The 20,097-nt window shown below is 45.6% G+C and overlaps 2 protein-coding genes across 3 annotated transcripts in view; one reads left to right on the top strand and one right to left on the bottom strand.

Moving 5' to 3' along the window:
* LOC311488731 (uncharacterized protein) overlaps window positions 1-20,097 on the bottom strand; it is a gene marked incomplete at its 3' end in the record, with an annotated part of 331,706 nt that overhangs the window by 109,822 nt on the left and 201,787 nt on the right. The window lies entirely within an intron of this gene.
* Window positions 1-20,097, top strand: part of LOC311488458 (kalirin-like) — an 87,540-nt gene that overhangs the window by 60,038 nt on the left and 7,405 nt on the right. For both annotated transcript variants that reach the window (XM_084545179.1, XM_084545178.1), the window contains exons 35-40: window positions 276-466; window positions 736-837; window positions 936-1,084; window positions 1,275-1,377; window positions 8,234-8,312; window positions 8,396-8,563. In XM_084545179.1, the coding sequence (XP_084401305.1) occupies window positions 276-466; window positions 736-837; window positions 936-1,084; window positions 1,275-1,377; window positions 8,234-8,312; window positions 8,396-8,563 (792 nt within the window). The remainder of the gene's footprint in view (window positions 1-275; window positions 467-735; window positions 838-935; window positions 1,085-1,274; window positions 1,378-8,233; window positions 8,313-8,395; window positions 8,564-20,097) is intronic.

Below are 20,097 nucleotides of genomic sequence, written 5' to 3'. Positions count from 1 at the left end.
TACTGTAGTACTCTGGATTCATTCCAGAACTACATCCATGGAGAGTTAGCTAAATGCTAAATGCTAATCCATCATCCACTCTACTGTCCACTGTTTAAATATGTGTCAGTCAAAGGTCAGAGGTCAATAACTTCATTTAAAGTTCTTAGATGACACTTCTATAACTTCATAGTTAGCTGATGGAGCTAACACTCATGCACACAGGGCTCAGCTGAAGCAGGGTTGTGTATCTGACTCCTCCTCCTCCTCCTCCTCCTCCTCCTCCTCCTCCTCAGGCTTTGAGGAGAACCTGGAGGTGCAGGGCGAGCTCATCCTGCAGGACAGCTTCCAGGTGTGGGATCCACGCTCGCTGATCAGGAAGGGACGCGACCGACACCTCTTCCTGTTCGAGTTCTCTCTGGTCTTCAGCAAAGAGATGAAGGACTCGGCCGGCAGGACCAAGTACCAGTTCAAGAACCGGCTCCTGGTGAGTGGGTGTGGCCTCATTAATGGATTAATAGGCGCGTTCGACTTCGTGCAGATCTGTGCAGATCTGACTTGACGTGATGCATGCTGGGTTGAACAAGTTCATTTTAACCAATCATATTCGAGGTCTATGAGCATGAACAACCCAGCATGCATCACGTCAAGTCAGATCTGCACAGATCTGCATGAAGTTGAACACGCCTATTGTGAGTGGGGGTCATGTGACTTCAGCTCCTCCTCCTCCTCCTCCTCCTCTCCTTCCTCCTGCAGACGTCAGAGCTGGGGGTGACGGAGCACATCGAGGGCGACCCCTGTAAGTTTGCTCTGTGGGCAGGAAGAACGCCGTCGTCTGATAATAAGACTGTGCTGAAGGTCAGAGGATTTAAATGATTATTATTATTATTATTATTATGATGATGATGATGGTGATGATGATGATGATGATGATGGCGTTAATGTGTCTGGTGCAGGCGTCCAGCGTGGAGGCCAAGCAGGAGTGGATCAAGAACATCAGGGAGGTGATCCAGGAGAGGATGACTCACCTGAAGGGGGCGCTGAAGGAGCCTCTTCATCTTCCTAAAACTCCAGCACTGAGCAAACCCAGGAACAACACTAGGAGGTTAATGGGGGGGGGGGGGGCATCTAGACCACATACTGGACCAGGGTCCATGTCCTCCTCCTCTCTCCTCCTCTCTCCTCCTCCTTCTTCTTCTTCTTCTGTTGTATTTCCTGTAGATGTGAACCTCTTCAGTCACTGATCAGAGACATATTGACTCATGTCTTTATAAATGTTCCTTGTGTGTCTCCAGGGACGGAGGTGAGGACGGAGACAGCCAGGGTGACGGCAGCAGCCAGCCAGACACCGTGTCCATCGCCTCCAGGACGTCCCAGAACACGATGGACAGTGATAAGGTAGGAGCCTCCTCTGTGTCAGTGATGAGCTGATCAGCCTCAGCTGGCCCAGCGCTACAGGGTCTCCCGGGCAGCTACAGTGGACAGGAGCAGGGGCTGAGTGTGAGCCAGGTGTGTGAGCAGGTGGAGGTGTGGAGGAGTTTGTGAGGAGCAGTCGGACATGAAGACGCTGTTCAGGTTGTGTTCAGGCGTCTGTGCTGAGGCCTCCTACCAACCAGCCTCTCACGTCCAAGTAAGACCCTACAGGCTTTTATTCTGATGGGCCAGGCTTTTATTCTGATGGTCCAGGCTTTTATTATGATAGTACAGGCTTTTATCTTTAGACTTTTATTCTGATGGTCCAGACTTTTATTCTGATAGTCCAGACCTTTATCTTTAGACTTTTATTCTGATGGTCCAGACTTTTATTCTGATAGTACAGGCTTTTATTATGATAGCCCAGACTGTTATCTTTAGACTTTTATTCTGATAATCCAGACCTTTATCTTTAGACTTTTATTCTGATGGTCCAGACTTTTATTCTGATAGTCCAGACCTTTATCTTTATACTTTTATTCTGATGGTCCAGACTTTTTTCTTTAGACTTTTATTCTGATAGTCCAGGCTTTTATTCTAATAGTCCAGACTTTTATCTGTGGACTTTTATTCTGATGGTCCAGACTTTTATTCTGATGGTCCAGACTTTTTTCTTTAGACTTTTATTCTAATAGTCCAGGCTTTTATTTGTGGATTTTTATTCTGATGGTCCAGACTTTTATTCTTTACACCTCTTCCTCCTCTTCCTCTTCCTTCGTCACTTCTTTATTTTTCTCCTCATTCTTCCAGTCCTCCTTTTCTTCCTCTTCTTCTTCCTCCTCCTCTTTCTTCTTTTTCCTCCTTTTCTTCTTCTTCCTCTCCTCCTCCTCCTCCTCCTCCTCCTGGCGGTCTGTAGTGTTCCACATTGTTTTATTGTCATGGTTGACCGTGACGCCTCTGCTCTGCCTCTAAACGTCACTAACATATCCTCATACGTATGTTCTACACGTAAATATATCCTGGCTGAGTGTTTCCAGCTCTGACTCTGCTGGCCGTGTTGTTGTTGTTGCTTTAGTTTATTGTTTCTAGGATTTAGAAAAGTCCGCCTCTCTATTTCTGGATCCTCCTCCGCTGGTTTCCTAAAAACATTGAGGAGAAGAACCATGTCAGCTGAGCGTCATGTTTCAGACGCTGACGCAGCAGCTTTAACTGAGAGCTGCTCCGTTAGTTCTGGTTTTAATTAGTCTTTACGTCCAGATCCAGGGCTGGTCTAAGGCTGGTTTTAAACTTGGTTTTAAACTTGTTTGTCTTTCCAAACATCTGCAGCTGTACTTACTGACTTTATTTAAAAGAATCAACCTGAGCTGATCATCAGAGGTGAGACATGAGATAAATCATCTAATAAAACAGTTGTTTTGTTAAATTGCAACCGCAGCGCAACTGCTGTGCCCAAGCATCTCAACAGGACAACAGAGACTCTCTAGAACAGATGCTAACAGTGATGCTAACAGCTAGCATGTCAGCAATGTTTTCCAGCACGTACAGACCTTTAAAACTAAAGACAGAACGTCCTAAACAGCCTTTAGCAGATCAATGATTAAACCAGACTGTACGTATGTGAGTTAAGCTAGTGGCTGTGAGCCAAATGCTAATGCTAGCACTTAGACTGACAACATGTTAATTAGCATTTAGCTTTACCAGAACATGTGAGCCAAAAACACCAAAGACAACCTGATGGTGGCGCTGTAGCACAAGTCCAACTCAGAACTCTGTACTCTGTCCTACGGATGCTAATCATTTATGCTAATGGTTAGCATCGACATGAGTGTTTGTGTCTCCACTGGTACGTCTGGGTTTTACTGAGCTGTGAGGACCGGTCTGACTCTGAGTGATAAAAAAGGACAAGAAAGTTACTGGTTGACTCCGACCGAGGAACCGAGGAGGGTGGAGGCTTCAAAACACCAGCCACTGGAACCAAGCTATAAATCTAAATTTAATGACACAGAGACAGAGACAGAGACACAGAGACTATGAGACAGAGAGAGACACAGAGACTATGAGACAGAGAGAGACACAGAGAGACATAGAGACAGAGAGAGAGAGAGACACAGAGACAGAGACATAGACATAGAGACAGAGAGAGAGAGAGACACAGAGACAGACGATGACACAGAGACAGGGACACAGGGAGGACTTTATCAGACCAGAAGCTCAGATTTTGTCTACGTCACCTAAATGAAGTCTTTGTCTAAACCTCTGTACAACACATCATTTATTCTTCCTCATTCTTTTTCTTTCCATCACCTTCTTTTATTCCTCTTCCTTTTTTCTTTCTTCTTTCCCTCTTCTTCTCGTCCTTTCTCCTCCTTCGTCCCCCTTTCATTCTTCCTTTCATGTCCTCCCTCGTTGTGACATTTACTAGATTAACGGAGGGTAAACATGAGTAACAGAGGAGGTGGAGGAATAAATAGAGGAGGTGGAGACAGAGGTAAACCAAGGAAACCTCCAGAACCAGAAGCTTCAGACAAACACTGGACAAATACTGAAAATAAAAAGTAAAGAGAAACCTGATCCTCATATGGACCGGGTTTAGACCGGTTTACAGCGTTTTAATTGGGTTTAGACTGGTCCAGGTCTTTGCTATGGACCAGTTTTAGGCGTTTGTTGTGGACCGGGTTTAGACTAGTTCAGGTCTTTGTTGTGGACCAGGTTTAGACTGGTTTAGGCCTTTGTTGTGGAACAGGTTTAGACTGGTTCAGGTCTTTGTTGTGGACCAGGTTTAGACTGGATTAGGCCTTTGTTGTGGAACAGGTTTAGACTGGTTCAGGTCTTTGTTGTGGACCAGGTTTAGACTGGTTTAGGCCTTTGTTGTGGAACAGGTTTAGACTGGTTCAGGTCTTTGTTGTGGACCAGGTTTAGACTGGATTAGGCCTTTGTTGTGGAACAGGTTTAGACTGGTTCAGGTCTTTGTTGTGGACCAGGTTTAGACTGGTTTAGGTCTTTGTTGTGGATCAGGTTTATTAGGCGTTTGTTGTGGACCAGGTTTAGACTGGTCCAGGTCTTTGTTGTGGACCAGGTTTAGACTGGTCCAGGTCTTTGTTGTGGACCGGGTTTAGACTGGTCCAGGTCTCTTAACTCCGTCACTGCAGCCGATTGTGAACATGTGTGTTTCCTCATGAATCAAATCATTCAGACTGAAGCTGTACAGTAGCCATCTGCTGGTCACATGACACACACACCCATACACACACACACATACACAACACACCCACCCACACCCACACACACACACACACACACACACAGCCAAGAACACACAGTGGTGGTAGGAGGTGTTGTGGAGCGTCGGCTGCTTCCAGGGAGAAATGTGAACACACTGACCTACACACTGAGCTGAGCCGCCTTCACACACAAAGCTGTGGCTGTTTGTTCAGGGAGGGAGAGAGAGTGAGAGTGAACGGGTGAGGGAGGGAGGGAGGGAAGGAGGGAGGGAGGGAGGGAGGGAGGGTGAAAGGGTGAGGGCGTGTTTGTGGCAAAGACACAGCCGAGGGAGTTGTCATAGACGGAGAGAGAGAGAGAGGGAGACGGACGAAGAGATCGGACGATGCCAAAGTGGATGAGCTTCAAACTGTTCAAGGAGAGCAGCAGAGTGAGTAGAGACATCTGGACCAGGACCAGCTGGTCTGAGGAAAGACCTGGACCCTGTAGTCAGGGTCTAGACTCTGTTACTGTAGGACCTTAATGATTGAGATGAGAACTAGAACAGCTCTAAAGGTTCTACATCAGATCAGTGTCAGCTCTGACTGGACAGACTCAGCTACTGATACTGACTCAACTGGTTCTACTCAGTCAATAGAACTCTACTTCTTGGAGGATCCAGTAGATTTACTTCCTGTTCTACTGGCAGATCTTTGAGATTATTAGAAATAATATTTTAAACCAGTTCATTCTTGTTGTGGTCTAGTGATGTTGGTGGATAACGCAGCTTAAAAAAAAAACGAAAGTAATATGCAGCAGGAGTCCAGAGGTCAAAGTTCAACAAGCTTCTTTCTTTGAGGTGTAGTTGTTGGTTTGGGTTCTGACTCAGAGGACTCAGCTGTTGGAGCTGGACTGCAGCGATGTGGAGGGATGGGGGAGATGAATGGTTAAACTGGGAGGGAGGGGGACGGACAGACAGACGGACAGGAAACAGGCCATTAGTGAGCAGAGAGACGGCATCAATGAAGCTGGACTCGGTTCAGACTCAGGGAGGAAAGAAATCAAAGTCTCACCGTTCTTTCTGCGTCTGAGGCTGAAACATGAAATCAGATGAGATCTGTTAGAAACTGACGACCAGGAGCTACTGTCTCTGCTTCAGGAACTAAGGTTGTAGAGACGCATGGAGACCTCCAGAACACACACTGGACTAATACTGAATGGGTTTAGACCGGTTTACAGAGTGGTTTTAACTGGGTTTGGACTAGTTCAGGTCTTTGTTGTGGACCAGGTTTAGACTGGTTCAGGCCTTTGTTGTGGACTGGTTCAGGTCTTTGTTGTGGACCAGGTTTAGACTGGTTCAGGCCTTTGTTGTGGACTGGTTCGGATCTTTGTTGTGGACCAGGTTTTAGACTGCCCCAGGCCTTTGTTGTGGACTGGGTTTAGAGTGGCTTAGGTCTTTGCTGTGGACCAGGTTTAGACTGGTCCAGGCCTTTGTTGTGAGCCAGGTTTAGACTGGTTCAGGTCATTGTTGTGGACCAGGTTTAGACTCGTCCAGGTCTTCGTTGTGGACCAGGTTTAAGGTGTTGGACCTGCTCAGACCGGAGCTTCCTTGTAGTCCAGATTATCTCTGAGGCAGCAGCTGAAACCAGAACAGCTCACTCTGGTTTTCTGGTTTGGTTCTTGAGCCGTGGGCAGCGACCCACTCTGGGAGGAGTTTCCCTGAAATAGAGGTGGATTTGAGTTTTCCATGGTTTCCTCTCCAGGAAGGAGTCGGCCTCCAACGTCTGAACGAGGCCCTGAAAGCTGAAGAGAAAAGAAATGGAAAACACTCAGCTCTGCTCAGTCTGGTGTCTGAAACACTTTCCGTTGCTTCTGGAAAATAATCCACGACTGGAGACGGGTTAATTGTTTTATTGAAGACAAACAGAAAGATTTACAGGACGGGCTTTAAAACATCACAACGTCTAGAGCATAAATAATAATGATCACAGTCATTCATTAGTTCAGTCTGCCTCAGTAAACTAGGAAAGATAAAAACGTTTTCACATGAGAAATAATAATAATAGTAATAATACATCAATTAATTACTAAACTCACTGTAGGTAACAGTCAGAGGAGAAAAAACAAACTAAATGTTATAGTTTTCATGTTGTTTAAAGACCTGATAAATAAATAAATAAGAACTGTACGTTCATGTTGTTAATATTTTCTTAGACGTCTCTGAAGCGTTAATGTGATAACGTGATGACATGAATTAGTTTCACATGAGGCTCGTTCCTCAGAGTCGTGGTCTCAACAGTCACAACTCTTTCCACCGTCACCGGACTCATCTTCACAGTTCACATCTTTCCAGAAGCTCCTGAACTCATCAGGACCACGAGTCCATACTGGTTCATCAGGTTTCAGTTTGGTCCCCTGGACTGGTTTTAACTGGGCTTAGAAATCTGATTAGACTGGTTCAGGTCTTTGGTGTGGACCAGGTTTAGACTGGTTCAGTTCTTTGGTGTGGACCAGGTTTAGACTGGTCCAGGGTCACATGACCAGAGTAGCCACAGAGGAGCTTCTGAAAGTCGCTCTTCTTCTCTGGTTCTTAATAAGGTAGTAGAGTTGATCCTCTCAGTGTGTTTGCTGTGGTTTCCTCCCCTCACGCTGACGCTGATGCTGGATCAGCTGTTTTACGTTCGTCCAACCCCAGAGCTCCACCTTCGTCCTCCATCACCTGCACCACCGTTGCTCCTGGTGACAAACAGACCGGTTCCTGGAGGTCGAGCGTAGTTCCTCCTTCAGCCCAGAGCAGCTCCAGCCATCCACGCAGACTCAAAACACCTGAGAGGCCGTGTGTGTGTCTGTGTGTGTGTCTGTCTGTGTGTGTGTGTGTGTGTCTGTCTGTGTGTGTGTGTGTGTGTGTGTGTGTGTGTGTGTGTGTGTGTGTGTGTCGGCCATCTGTCAGCTAGAAAATCACCTGGAGGATCCTTGTTGCTAGGAGACCTGTAGCCCAGCAGCAGTGACCTGCTCACATCAACACACACATCAACACACACATCAACACACACTCTGACATTTTCAGGACGAGGCTCCGACCTCTTTTGTTTCTTGTGACAGACGCCTCTAAACGCTGTGAGTCACGTCCAGGTGCTACCTGTCCAGGTGTAAACAGCTGACGGCCGTCTTTCTGCCGTGCACATGCTCAGTTGCGTTCAGGCGTGTTGCAGCTCTGGGTCTGACGAGGCCAAACCTCGACCTCGGGTCCATGAAGCCGTCGCTCCCTCTCCTAATCAGCCTGTCGATGTTTAACTCTGATAACCTGACGATGACGACGTGTCCCTGTGACGCTTTATTCTGAAACGTCTGTGGCAACAGGAAGTGGAGGAAAATAAAACATGATTCTAGTCCAGTAAATAATAAAACTGAAAATAAGACGTGTCCTGTTTCAGATCTGAAAGGTAAAGTCCTCCCTCCCCCACCCCTGTGAACCAGGTCCAGGTCCAGGTCTAGCTGATCCAGTGTTTGTGGTGGAAACACGTCTGTTCCTCCTCCGTCACAAACCGTTTGTTTTGCCGACAGATCAGATCAGATCAGATCAGATCAGATCAGATCAGGATGTGATTTAGTTTGAGGCTGAACGTCTCTCTGCCGTTTGCAGCTCTCTGGAGGATGTGAGCTGACCGTCGTCCTTCAGGACTTCACAGCGGGATGCAGCACGGAGATGTCGGTCAGCACAGGTCAGTCCCTCCACCCAGACCCTCACATCCACCTCCTCTTCACCTCCAGCGTGTCCCCTCATGTGTGACCATGTTCCCTCCAGGTCAGACCGTGGAGCTGCTGGAGCGGCCCAGCGAGCGGCCCGGCTGGTGTTTGGTCCGGACCACCGACCGCAGCCCGCCCCAGGAGGGTCTGGTCCCCAGCTCGACGCTCTGTGTGTCCCACTCTCGCTCCAGCGTGGAGATGGACTGCTTCTTCAGCTCAGGGAAAGGTAGGAGGAGGTTTCTACTGACTTTAAAAACAGAAAAACGTAGAGAGAAAGACGCCTGGAGAACTTTAGTTAGAGCCGAAATGGTTCTGCAGAGAACTGATGGATACTGACCTCTAGTGGTGAGATGTGGACGTTACACTGAAGATCAGACACATGAATATATACTGAGGATGAGTCAATCCATTAACTCCCACAATGCACTGCACCACAACATGAGGGTACGATCACGCTGTGGATCCTTAACCACGTTTGTTTTACATTTCTTCATAAAAACGACTCAAAACATCCTCAAATATGAGACTAAATGAGCCAATATTACATATCAGAGAGGAGCTCCTCTAGGATCCAATCAGAGTCCATGTGTTCAGAAGTGTTTCCATCAATGTAATGAGACTCAGGTGTGGTTCAGTTCCTGGTTTAGTTTCAATAAATCAGGGATTTGTCTCAGTCTGATCTTCACAACACATGTTTGTGGACAAAGGAGCTTTCTGAGGAGCTCAGAGAAAGAGTTGTTGTTGCTCATCAGGCTGGAAAAGGTTCCAGAACCATCTCTAAAGAGTTTGGAACCCACAAATAATCCACAGTCAGACAGACTGAAGACGACTGTTCCCCTCCACAGGAGTGGTCCACCAACAAAGATCACTCCATAATAGTCTGAGAGGTCCCAGAGGAACCCAGGGGAACTTCTAAGCAGCTAAAGGCCTCTCTCTCATTGGCTGATGTTAATGTTGATGAATCCACTGAACAACCATGGTGTGATGGACAAAGACACTGCTCTCCAAGAAGAACATTTCTAAACATCATGTGGACAAGACAGAAGACTATTGGGACAATGTTTAGTGGACAGATGAGACCAAAGTAGAATAGTTTGGTTTAAATGAGATGAAACAACACTGCATCATTCCAGCATCAGAACCTCATCCTTCCATCAAACATGGGGGTGCTAATGTCCTGGTTTGGGCCTGTTCTGCTGCATCTGGACCAGGACGGCTTGTCCTCATTGATGGACCAATGAATTGTGAATTCTACCAGTGAACTCTAAAAGAAAATGTCAGGACATCTGTCCATGAGCTGAATGTGAAGAGAAACTGGGTCATGCAGCAAGACAACGAGAACCAAGAACACAAGTGGTTCTACAAAAGAACGGTTAAAGAAGAACAAGATGAATGTTTAGGAACGGCCAAGTCAAAGTCCTGACCTTAATCCAATAGAAATGTTGTGGAAGGACCTGAAGCAAGCAGTTGATGTGAGGAAACCCACCAACATCTCAGAACTGAAGTGGTTCTGTTCTGAGGAATGGGCTAAAATTCCTCCAAGCTGCTGTAGACCACTGATCAGCTGTTACCAGAAACATTTAGTCACGAGGAGGTCACAGCAGATACTGGACACAAGGAGGACATGATATGTAATATTGGCTCATTTTAACTGATTGGGTTCTCTTTGTCTACTTTCAGGATGTTCTAAGTCATTTCATTAATAAATGTAGAACGTTCTGAAGGATGTTAAATCTTTGGAGCATGTCCCGTGTCCGTCCTGCAGAGGGCGCTGTTGTTTAACTGAACATAGATCAGCTGCTCTTTAAGGAGTTTTTTAAAACTCTTTGACAGTAGATGGAAACAAACACGTCTCTGCACATTTGCTCTCGTCTCAGTGCATCGTGGGAGTTTTTTCCAGGTTGACGTCTGAGAGGTTTCATGGAGGAGTTAGTGTGTCGCAGGTTTCACTCTAACACAGAGACAGTGTGAGATCAGCTGATTTGCCTGCTGCAGCCGCAGAGTTTCCTGCTTTCGTCGATGACAAGGAAGCTTTGTGTTTCAGTAGCGCGATGCAAATCAGACAACTGCAGCCGCTACTCATGGAAATGAACACACTTAAAGATATTTAGGAAGTTTCCAACACACACACACACACACACACACACACACACACACACGGACAAATGATCAAAGAAACACAGCGTCATCGTTTACCAGAGACACAGTCAAGCTTCCTGCTTCCAGGTCACAGACCAAAATAAAACTCATTTTACTATCACACCATCAGGTTTTATAATATATATGTAATATATAAAACATATATATTCTATCTTATCTGAATCAGACTGACTGCAGCCCTTGAGCCTCCTCTGATTCGTCCAGTAACACGTTGTGTAACTGCAGAGTTAACGGTGTTTAATTATCTGGATGAGTCAAAGCTGTTAATTAACGCTGCACAGTCACTGGTAATTAAACAGAGAGGAGACGTAAACCCTCCCTCCCCCTCTCCCTCCCTCCCTCCCTCTCTGCTGTGTGATGGGTCTTGTGACTGCTCTGTAAACTAGGTCTCCTCGTCCTCTCTCTGAAAGACGCTGCAGCGCTAAAGTTAACTGAAAGTCTGAAAACTAAAAAGCAGGAATGACTGGAGAGATGACGCAGGACAAAATAAAAACCAGTCTACACGTCAGAGAGGCTGCAGCCTGGTTTGCTGCCTGGTTTCCTGCAGCAGGAGGACGTGGAGAGTAAAATGGGACACTGCAGGAGACGCTGCTGGAGGAGTTTATGTAGGCTACGAGCCTCCTGTCCCATCCTGTCCCGTCCCGCCCCGTCCCGCCCCGTCCCACCTGCTGCAGAGTCGTGGGCTCTGATCCATGTGACGGGAACATGACGATGAGCTCATTGTTCCAGTTTCCGTCATGACGACTGATTCCTCAGTAAGACACGTTGATAACCAGATTAAAGAGACGCTCTGAGGCTTGACAGCGGCAGTGATTCACCAGCTCCTCCCGACTACGCCTCCACGTCTCACACCCAGACTCAGAGCTCCACACCTTCTCCCCCTGGACAGTTCATTAGGGACACGAGTGAATGGATTCTCATCAGGGACCTGCAACTAAATCATTCATCAGAAGCAGCTGATAACCTCCCTGACACAGCTGCTGATCTACACACAGACAAACTCTCCTTCTTTCCTTCCTTCCTTTATTCCTTCTGTCCTTCCTTTATTCCTTCTGTCCTTCTTTTCTGAGAGAGAGAGAGACTCAACAACTTTGTCCGATAAAGAAAGGAGCATGTTTGTGTGCAGGCTCCTCCCTCTCCTCCCTCTCCTCCCTCCCTCTCCTCCCTCATTCTCTCTCTCTCTCTGTTGAATCTCAGCAGTTTGGACTTGAAGCTCCTGGCGTTCACTCTCACTCTCCGTCAGCCGGGTGAACAGGTTAGAGATCCAGTCAGACCAGGTGTGTCTCTCACAGACAGGCAGGTACAGACAGACAGGTATAGATATATTTATATATATATATATATATATATATATATAGAGGACAGAGGTGACTGTAGGATGCGTCTGTGAATCAGGATGAAGCGAGGCCGGCGCTGCTGTGGATGGATCCTCGCTCGCTGCTGCTGCTGCTGCTACCACGGCTCAGGTGGGCTCACGTCAACTCAGGTCGCTTTACAAAGACCCGACTGTTTGTGTTTGAGCTGAGGAACGGGGGGGGGGCGGGTCTCTGACAGACCTGAGGCCTGGAAGAGACACAGACAGGGACACAGAGACAGAGACATAGAGACATGGGGACAGTCTGTTAATATACAACAGTAGACTGGCTGTGTGTTAAACTGTGTATGGTACTGCCTCGGGTATTTTACCATGTAGAGTACTAGTATGATATACTAATATAAAACTAATGAAAAGCAGCAATGCAGTAGTACTCTGTAGTTTTAGTAATACTGCAAATAAAGTACTTTGTAGTATTAGTAGTAGTGCAGAATACAGGATTATTCACCATGAAGTGAAACGTAACAAGAAGCTGTGGAGTCGACACTAGAGCATGACCTGTTTATATATGAGTAGTCTAAGTATTAAGGAGTATAAGTACACGCTCTTTAGATGTTTTTCTGAGATTGTGCTTGAATGGAAGCTGAAATGTGAAACAGGAAGTCATTGACTGAGGATCAGATGTTGTGCATTGAGCAATGTGTCTTGGTGCGTCTCGGCGTTCCAGCGTTGAGGGCGTGACTGTGTCGGCTTGTGTAGGAGTTTATGACGGACGGCTTCATGACTGGAAAGGTGAACAAACGCTGTAGTTCATTAACAGACGCATTCCTTCAGGCAGTCACGTGATCAGACGCTCATTTAGTCTGAGCGACACCAGAAAAACACGTTTTATCAGAACACACTGAGTCTGGTATCACTCCATCTAGATTTAACTAAGATACACAGAAACTCTGCATCCACCAATCAGAGACCTTTAAACTCTTTCAGCTCCACAGAGCTCAGTGTGACATCCACTAGCAGCTACTGATGCTAAAACAGGAGAACATGTATTAGCCTAAAATACTAGATAATGTTAGCTGCTATGTTAGCACAGACACTCAAACGTTAGTTAATCAAGCTTAAGTAACAATGTTAGCCTAAACAAGCTCATGTTAGTTACTTAGTTAGCCTAAACAAGCTAACGATAGCCTGAGAAAGATAACATAAATAACTGTTAGCTTAAACAAGATAATGTTAGCAGCTATGTTAGCCTAAACAAGTTAACGATAGCCTGTGAAAGACAGCGTAAATAACTGTTAGCCTAAACAAGACAATGTTAGCAGTTATGTTAGCCTAAAGGCGCTAACGGTAACCTTATAAAGATAACTAATTCATCTCCAGCCCCACCCCTAAACGATCTGATTGGTCCAGCAGATCTTTGCTGGAGCAGAGTGAGTTCCCAGCAGAGAGACTCCAGATCAACTTTCCTTTGGTCTGACTTAAAGCAGACAAAGACTGAGGTGTTTATATGAGCTGTGTTGTGTGGGCGTATGCAAAGAAGGAAAAGAAAAGAAATAAATAAATAAATAAATGATAGCGAGGACGCTAATATTAATATATAATATGAAAGAGGTCAGTAACATGGTCTCAGTGTAATTTAACCACGATGGATTGTTTGAGTATGATAATGTGAAGCAGAAGTAAAGTCTAGGCCATGAGGAGGGACCTGAAGTTGTGTCAGGGTGCGTTTGTTTCCTTGTCCCCTCCGACATGGAAAGTGGTGGGCGCTGAATAAATGCTCTCAGTGAGACACGCTGATGTATAAATATATTAATCTCCTGGAGGAACAGTGGGAGCTACGGTGTCTAGGCTGAGACAGGTGTGCAGCCTTTATTTAACTACTAAAGTAACTTTAGAACCAGAGCTCACACATACGAGGAATTAATCTGTGTTTGATGCAGTAAAGTCTGGTTGTAATATATATTGTGCTTGGACAGACGGACGGATGTGCTCAGGAAGGGTGCAGAAATGTCTTAATGCACCTTTAAGAAATGCATGCATGTGCAGGTTAGCATCGGTCGCGGTTAGCTAAAGGTCTGAAGGTTAACCTGTGTGTGGACAGATGTTGGACTTTGGTCGTCATGTTTTTCAGTCTGGAGGTCATGTTGGCACGTCGCTGAACCGGTTTCACAGCGGCACAGAGAAAAGAGAAAATGAGAAGCATTGACCGTGATGAAGCATGTGCTCCTTCACTGGGCTCTTACATGAGGAAGTAGGAAGCTGTTGTTGTTGTTGTTGGTCTGAGTAAAGTGATCCTTCATCCCGTCTGTCGTCCATTAACCCTGGAGATGAACAGGAAGTGACTCATAATGGACGACATTAGAAGAACTCTTTAACAGTCTCTGATGTGGAAGTGAGACTGGAGACGTTCCAGTGTTTTCTCACTTACTCACTTACTTTCATTTCCATTTAGTTTGTGGCTCTGGACGAGTTCCCATCAATATCTCCGAGTTCCCTAGAAGACGTTCTTAGTGTGTTTGTTTTCAGGCCTTCAGTCAGAAAAGAGCTGGCACTTTTACTTTTACAAGATCCCAAGAAACTTTTGCAAAAACCTGATTCCAGGAAACCTTTGTGAGATCTCTGGAAAGACGCTTCTGCAAGTTCCCACAAAACCTGATCCCAAGAAACTCTCAAAAACCATCAGGATGGCCCCCTCTAAGGAACCTCTACATTCAAGACCTCTAGAAACCTTTAGATCTCTTCAGCGCTCTACCAGATATTTAGACACTTCTCTGAGATCCCAAGAAGCATCGACTGTTTTGCGCCGACTGTTTAACGGGAAACTAGGATCTAGACGTTAACGAGGAGGACGGGTTCTACTACCGCTGAATCAGACATCAACCTGTGTGTGTTCTGGTACAGTCTGCTGCTGCTGCTGCTTTGAAGACTCTGTTAAAGCTGCTTTTATCTGAACTCTTTGCTTTAATGGGAGGCCGTCGCAGGGACCGGACCGTCTTAACGTCTCGGTTGTGCTACGAGGTCCAACCTCCTGCAGACGCTGAGGTTTCAGGCTGATCCTCTGATTAATCGCTGTGGCGGCGTTGCGTGTTGAGAGAGAGAGAAGGAATGTCATCGGTCCAGATTACTGTCTCCTCCTGTCACTGATGAAGCGTGACGGGAGGAGATGCTGAGCTCTGGGTTACCTGTTTTACTCTCGTCACTGGGGGTGGCTGTGAAGTGTTTCACGTCTCAGCATAGTTTGAATTCCTCAGCTCATGTTTCCTCTAAGTGGCTGTGATGTAAAGAAGCCAAAGAGAAACTAATCTGTGTTCAGTCGATGTGAAGAACTGTCCCAGGACATATGACAGGAATACTGTTTTAGTCCTATTCTCACTGGGACTAGTTTTACCTGGGACCTCATGTGATTCAGAAACGACCCCACCTTTACTGATGAACACATGCAGAGAAGCTGGTTCACACTGGATTAGTTTAATCACAGGACCCCTGTGTTAGCAGAAATAGGAGAGGTAATATGAGGTCATTACTAGAGGTCTCAGGTAAAACTAGTCCCGTGTGAACAGGACTGTGTTTGTCCAGTTAATATCTGGAACAGAGACGATAAATGACAGAAATGTCTTGAGAAACTTAAAGAAGACCTCCAGACAAGTTCCTGAGAAACCTTTGCAAGATCTCTAGAAACGTTTAGATCTGAATACACCGTTACCAGACTCAATAAAAACTTTAGATGATCGGACAAAACTTTTACGAGACCCCTAAAACATTTACAAGATTTTGAGGAACTTTTGCAAAATCTGAACCCAGGAAAGTTCTTCCAAAACACCTTTACAAGATTCAGGGACATCTCAGATCCTCAGACACATTATGAGATCCTGAAAAACGTCTTTTAATATCCCGATAAACTCCAACAAGATCTCTAGAAACTCTTGCCAGGTCGCTAGAAACTTTGACAAAATCTCTAAGAAACCAAAGAGAGTTTTAGAGAAAATGAAATCTTTAGAAGACCTCTAGAAATGTCGGAGACATTTCTGTGAGATCTTCAGAAACGTTTTTAAAACTTGGTCCCAGAAGTTTCTTTGAGATCTCTAGATCCCTGACTCACAGTAGCTCCTTCCAAGAAACCAAGAATGTCAGGAAGCCTTTGTAAGATCCTGAGAGATTTTTACAACTCTTCTAGAAACTTTTCCAGGATTTCAAGACAGCTTTGTGAGATCCCTCCAAACCTGAAACTACTACAACCTTCAGTGTTCCAGGTAGAATGATAGTTGGGTAAAGTACGCTCCACTAGCTTCAGGGTTGACTGTTTCTTAATCCCTAAAGTTCCCGTTCAGATGACGAGGGACCAGAATGAGAACTTTGTAGTAAATGAACGATAAACGTTTATGTCTGTACGAGAACAAATTCAGAAACCGACGTTTAAAGAACAGAACTGTGACCTTGGGGCCGACGCTGGTACCGGGTCAGGGGTCTGATCCCCTGCCTGGCTCAGAGGATCGCGGCAGACACTGAGTTTTGTTTCTGCCTGAACAAGAGAAAACAGGAAGTCAGGTGTGAGGAGAGCGTCGGTACAATGGAGGCATTCATAGACCAGGTTTGTTTGTAATGCCTGTGATGAAACCAAGTGTGTTCTCGTTCTGCTGCTTTAACGTCGACAGACTGGACGCCACATCGCTGCATGTGTGATTAAAGATAGTGACTGATGGGAGTTTTAACAGTAGACGTTCTGTCTTCCCGTCGGCCGCAGAACAACGGCCTCTTTGTCGGGTCTCACCTGACTCTGGTCGTCAGTGTGACACCACGGTTCAGTTACTGGGGCTCTGGTTGAAGAGGAGCAGCAGCAGGTTACCGCCGTTCTCCTGGAGAACCTCCCTCTGCATCACCAGGCTCCTCTTAATGTTCAGCTCATGGTGTAACTATGGCAACGTCATACTTCCTGATGTAGACATCTGATCACACGTTAAAGTCTTCCGAAAGAAACGGACAAAATAAAGGCAGCGAACGTACAAGACGCTATAATAGTGTTGTAGAGATTTGATAGAGTATCATCCTCTAACCACGGTGGCTCGTTGTGAGTGTGAATGAGAGCTGAAGATGTAAAGGTTGAAGTAATTTACTGGAAAAGAAAACACAAGATCAAAGAAACTTTTACAAAAACTGAGCCCAGAAGACTTTAGAGTGACTGAGAAAGTTCTGCAAGATCCTAACTGACCTTTACAGAACCTGATCCCTAGAAACGTTGCCACTCTCACGACATCCTGAGACAGTTTTACGACATTGCAAGAAACTTTTACAAGGATCCTGGAAACCTTGATCTCCAGAAAGGCTCTTCAGTCGATAGAAGATGAAGAGAAACCAGATCTGAAGTCTCCACACTGACTGCTACGCCTGCTTTAGTTTGGTATGGGCGCCGTGAGGACGTGACCTGTTTCACCTGTTTCAGGAAGTTTGTTTTATCTGACGCTGCCACACATTCCTCCGTGAGGACTGGATATCTGATTGACTTACACTCTGCTCTTTATCAGGTTCATGAGTGAAACTCTCAGCAGACAGACGAGTTTATTGATGACTTCTCAAATCATCTTGTAGTTTCATGTTTTCCCACAATGCTGAAGCAGGTTGAATCCACATCAGCATTTCCCAGACACAACGTTCGTTATCATATTTGAAACCGACCGACGCAGCATCTGGGACTTTTATTTCTGAATGAAAGCTTGTTGAAGCAGCTGACGGTTGCAGCGCTGCGGTTCTCCTCGTAGGGAGGAGACGTTAAAGCCATGACGTCTTATCAGTCGACTCCTTCATGAGTTGCTGAGCTCAGCCGGCTGTGAAGGCCTCTCAGTGACGAACACGCAGGTGGAGAGGTGACCTATGACACGACTCCTTCTCTTAAAAACACACGACTGAGTCAGGAATGTTTGTTGATGTCGGCCGTGGAGGAAAGTCTTCTTCTTCTAGAGGAGGATGGAGTGTCTGGAGACTCTGCTAGCCAGTCGTCTGCTTCATCTTCTTCTTCTTCTTCTGCTGTTCCTTATTGAGTCGAGTTTCTCTCCTATCCCTAAGTTTGCCTCTAGTTTGACTTTTATTGAAAATGTTGTTCCTCTTGTTCAGTCGATAGAAGATAAAGAGAAAACATTCAAATCTCAAGAATTTACACTCTTGGCCGACCTTGGGTTATGTAAGGTATCAGCACCGTGAGGACACGACTTGCTTCACCTGCTTCACCTGCTTCACCTGCGTCAGGACGTTTGTTTTAACATTTAGATCTCTTGAGTTCACAGACCGAGACCGTCAGGAGGCCGGACCACTGGTCTGCTTCATGTAGGATGAGAGTTTAAACTGGTTGTTGTGTTTCTGGGTTTCTTTGTGTCATGAGTTTGTGTCTCGTGAGCGAAGCGGACTGAAGCGGAGGCGACCTTGGCTGCAGAGATAAACCTGTTTTATCTGCCACCGACTGATAACGACTCAAACAACAACCGCCGCTGATACACACTCATTAACCCACACCGCCACACACACCAGCTCACACAAACATATCTCTACGTGCACGCTGTTACATTTTAATACCAGAGTGTGTGTGGAATAAAAATACACTGGTGTTTTCTGCACATGTGACCGGCTGTACTAGTGGTTGGTTTTATTACTGGGAATACGAAATCACATGTTCCTGCTTCAGCAGTGAACACAAGGACGCAGTCAGAAAAAAGACGATCAGACAAGAAGAGACGTGGAGCCCAGTGGAAATATGAAACATGAAATATGAAATATGAAACCAGTGGCTGCACATGTGGAGTTTACAACAGTAAATGAAATCAGACATGCTGGAGACTCTGTGGCTCTGAACTGTTTCTGTACCGTTCTGAGAGACTCTGGGATATGATGAAACCCACGACCTGAGAAGTGCTGGATTCTGGTACCGTGACTATAACAGCGATCTGATTGGTCCTTCAGATCTTAGCTGGAGTAGAATCAGTTCCCAACAGAAAGACTCCAGAACAATTTCACTCTATGGCACAAAAACTACATATTTATAGACGCTGGTGCAGAAGTAAAGTCTCAAGTGTTGTTAAAGCTAAAGGAGACTCTGACCTTTATGGAATGTTTGTATTATTTGAGTTAAATCAATCTAGTAACACAGATCAGGAAGTCCCACCGTAAAACTAAAACAGGTCTGGAGGGGAGAAGGTCAACACAAGACAACTTTTACTTTTATTACGTGCTAACTAACGCAGTAAACGCTAAACTTTAACCACTCCTCAGAACACCCCAGGAGCTGACCTCTGACCTCTCCATTCATTTCCTAAGTAAACACAGACCACAAAGCCACGGCCCATCGCTGCCAGCTGAGTGTGATCAGCTGATCCACCACACTGCCGACGCATGACTGCTGCCTCTCACACAGTCGGATGTGTTCGGATGTTTCAGGCTCTGCAGGCAACAAAAAAACAAACAAACATGAAAACGTCTCTCTGTGTGACGGTTGCTTCTCTAAATGTCAACAGCTAACAGCTAACCGCTAACGTAGGGAACCTGTGACACATTTCTGTCGTTGTTGGAAACGTGATGCTGAAGATCATGAGACTGAACCCAGAGCATGAAGAGATGATTTAGAGCTGGTTAAAGCCTCTGTACATAAATAGAATGGGTTATTATAAAATAAAGTAAAATCCTCTTCCACAGATGCATCTGAACCAAGCCCTCTGTACCAACCTATGTATCAGAAATGCATTTTTATTTGGTTCAAGGTGCAAACGAAACAAATAAAAAGATTTTATTGCACATATTACTCAGTGCTGTGTTGAGTGTGATGATAATAAGTCTGTGGAGTCATGCTGCATATCTGAGGATCAGTTAAAGGTTGAAGTCTGGGTTTTGACTCTGGTCCTCTCCAGAACGTTGTCTCTGTGTAGAAGCTGCAGTTTGCTTCAGGTCATTGTCTCTGGAAGATGAGTCGTTGTTCTCTGGGCTTTCTCTCTTTCTCTCTTCTGGTGCGATCAGTTTGAGTTCACGTTGGACAGTGTTGGACAGAGTCTCCTTTTAAGTCTAAACTAGAGAAGCTGCTCTTTCCATTGATACCAAGCATCACACAGCTGGAGCTAACCAGCTAGCCTCAGCTAACAGAGATAAACATACAGCTAAAAAACTAAATCCTAAAACAACTGAAAACAAATGTAACTGATATAGTTTTATCATCTTCTGTCCTTTAGAGTCTATCCACGTGATTCTACATCAGCTATCCACCACATGGTGACTTGACTGATAGAATCTGAGCCCTGAGCCTCGTTATCATA

Source organism: Chelon labrosus (genome assembly GCF_963514085.1).
Source record: "Chelon labrosus genome assembly, chromosome: 5".
Lineage (NCBI taxonomy): Eukaryota > Metazoa > Chordata > Actinopteri > Mugiliformes > Mugilidae > Chelon > Chelon labrosus.
The sequence above is the reverse complement of the archived record's forward strand: the minus strand, read 5'-3'. Positions and strand labels throughout refer to the sequence as shown.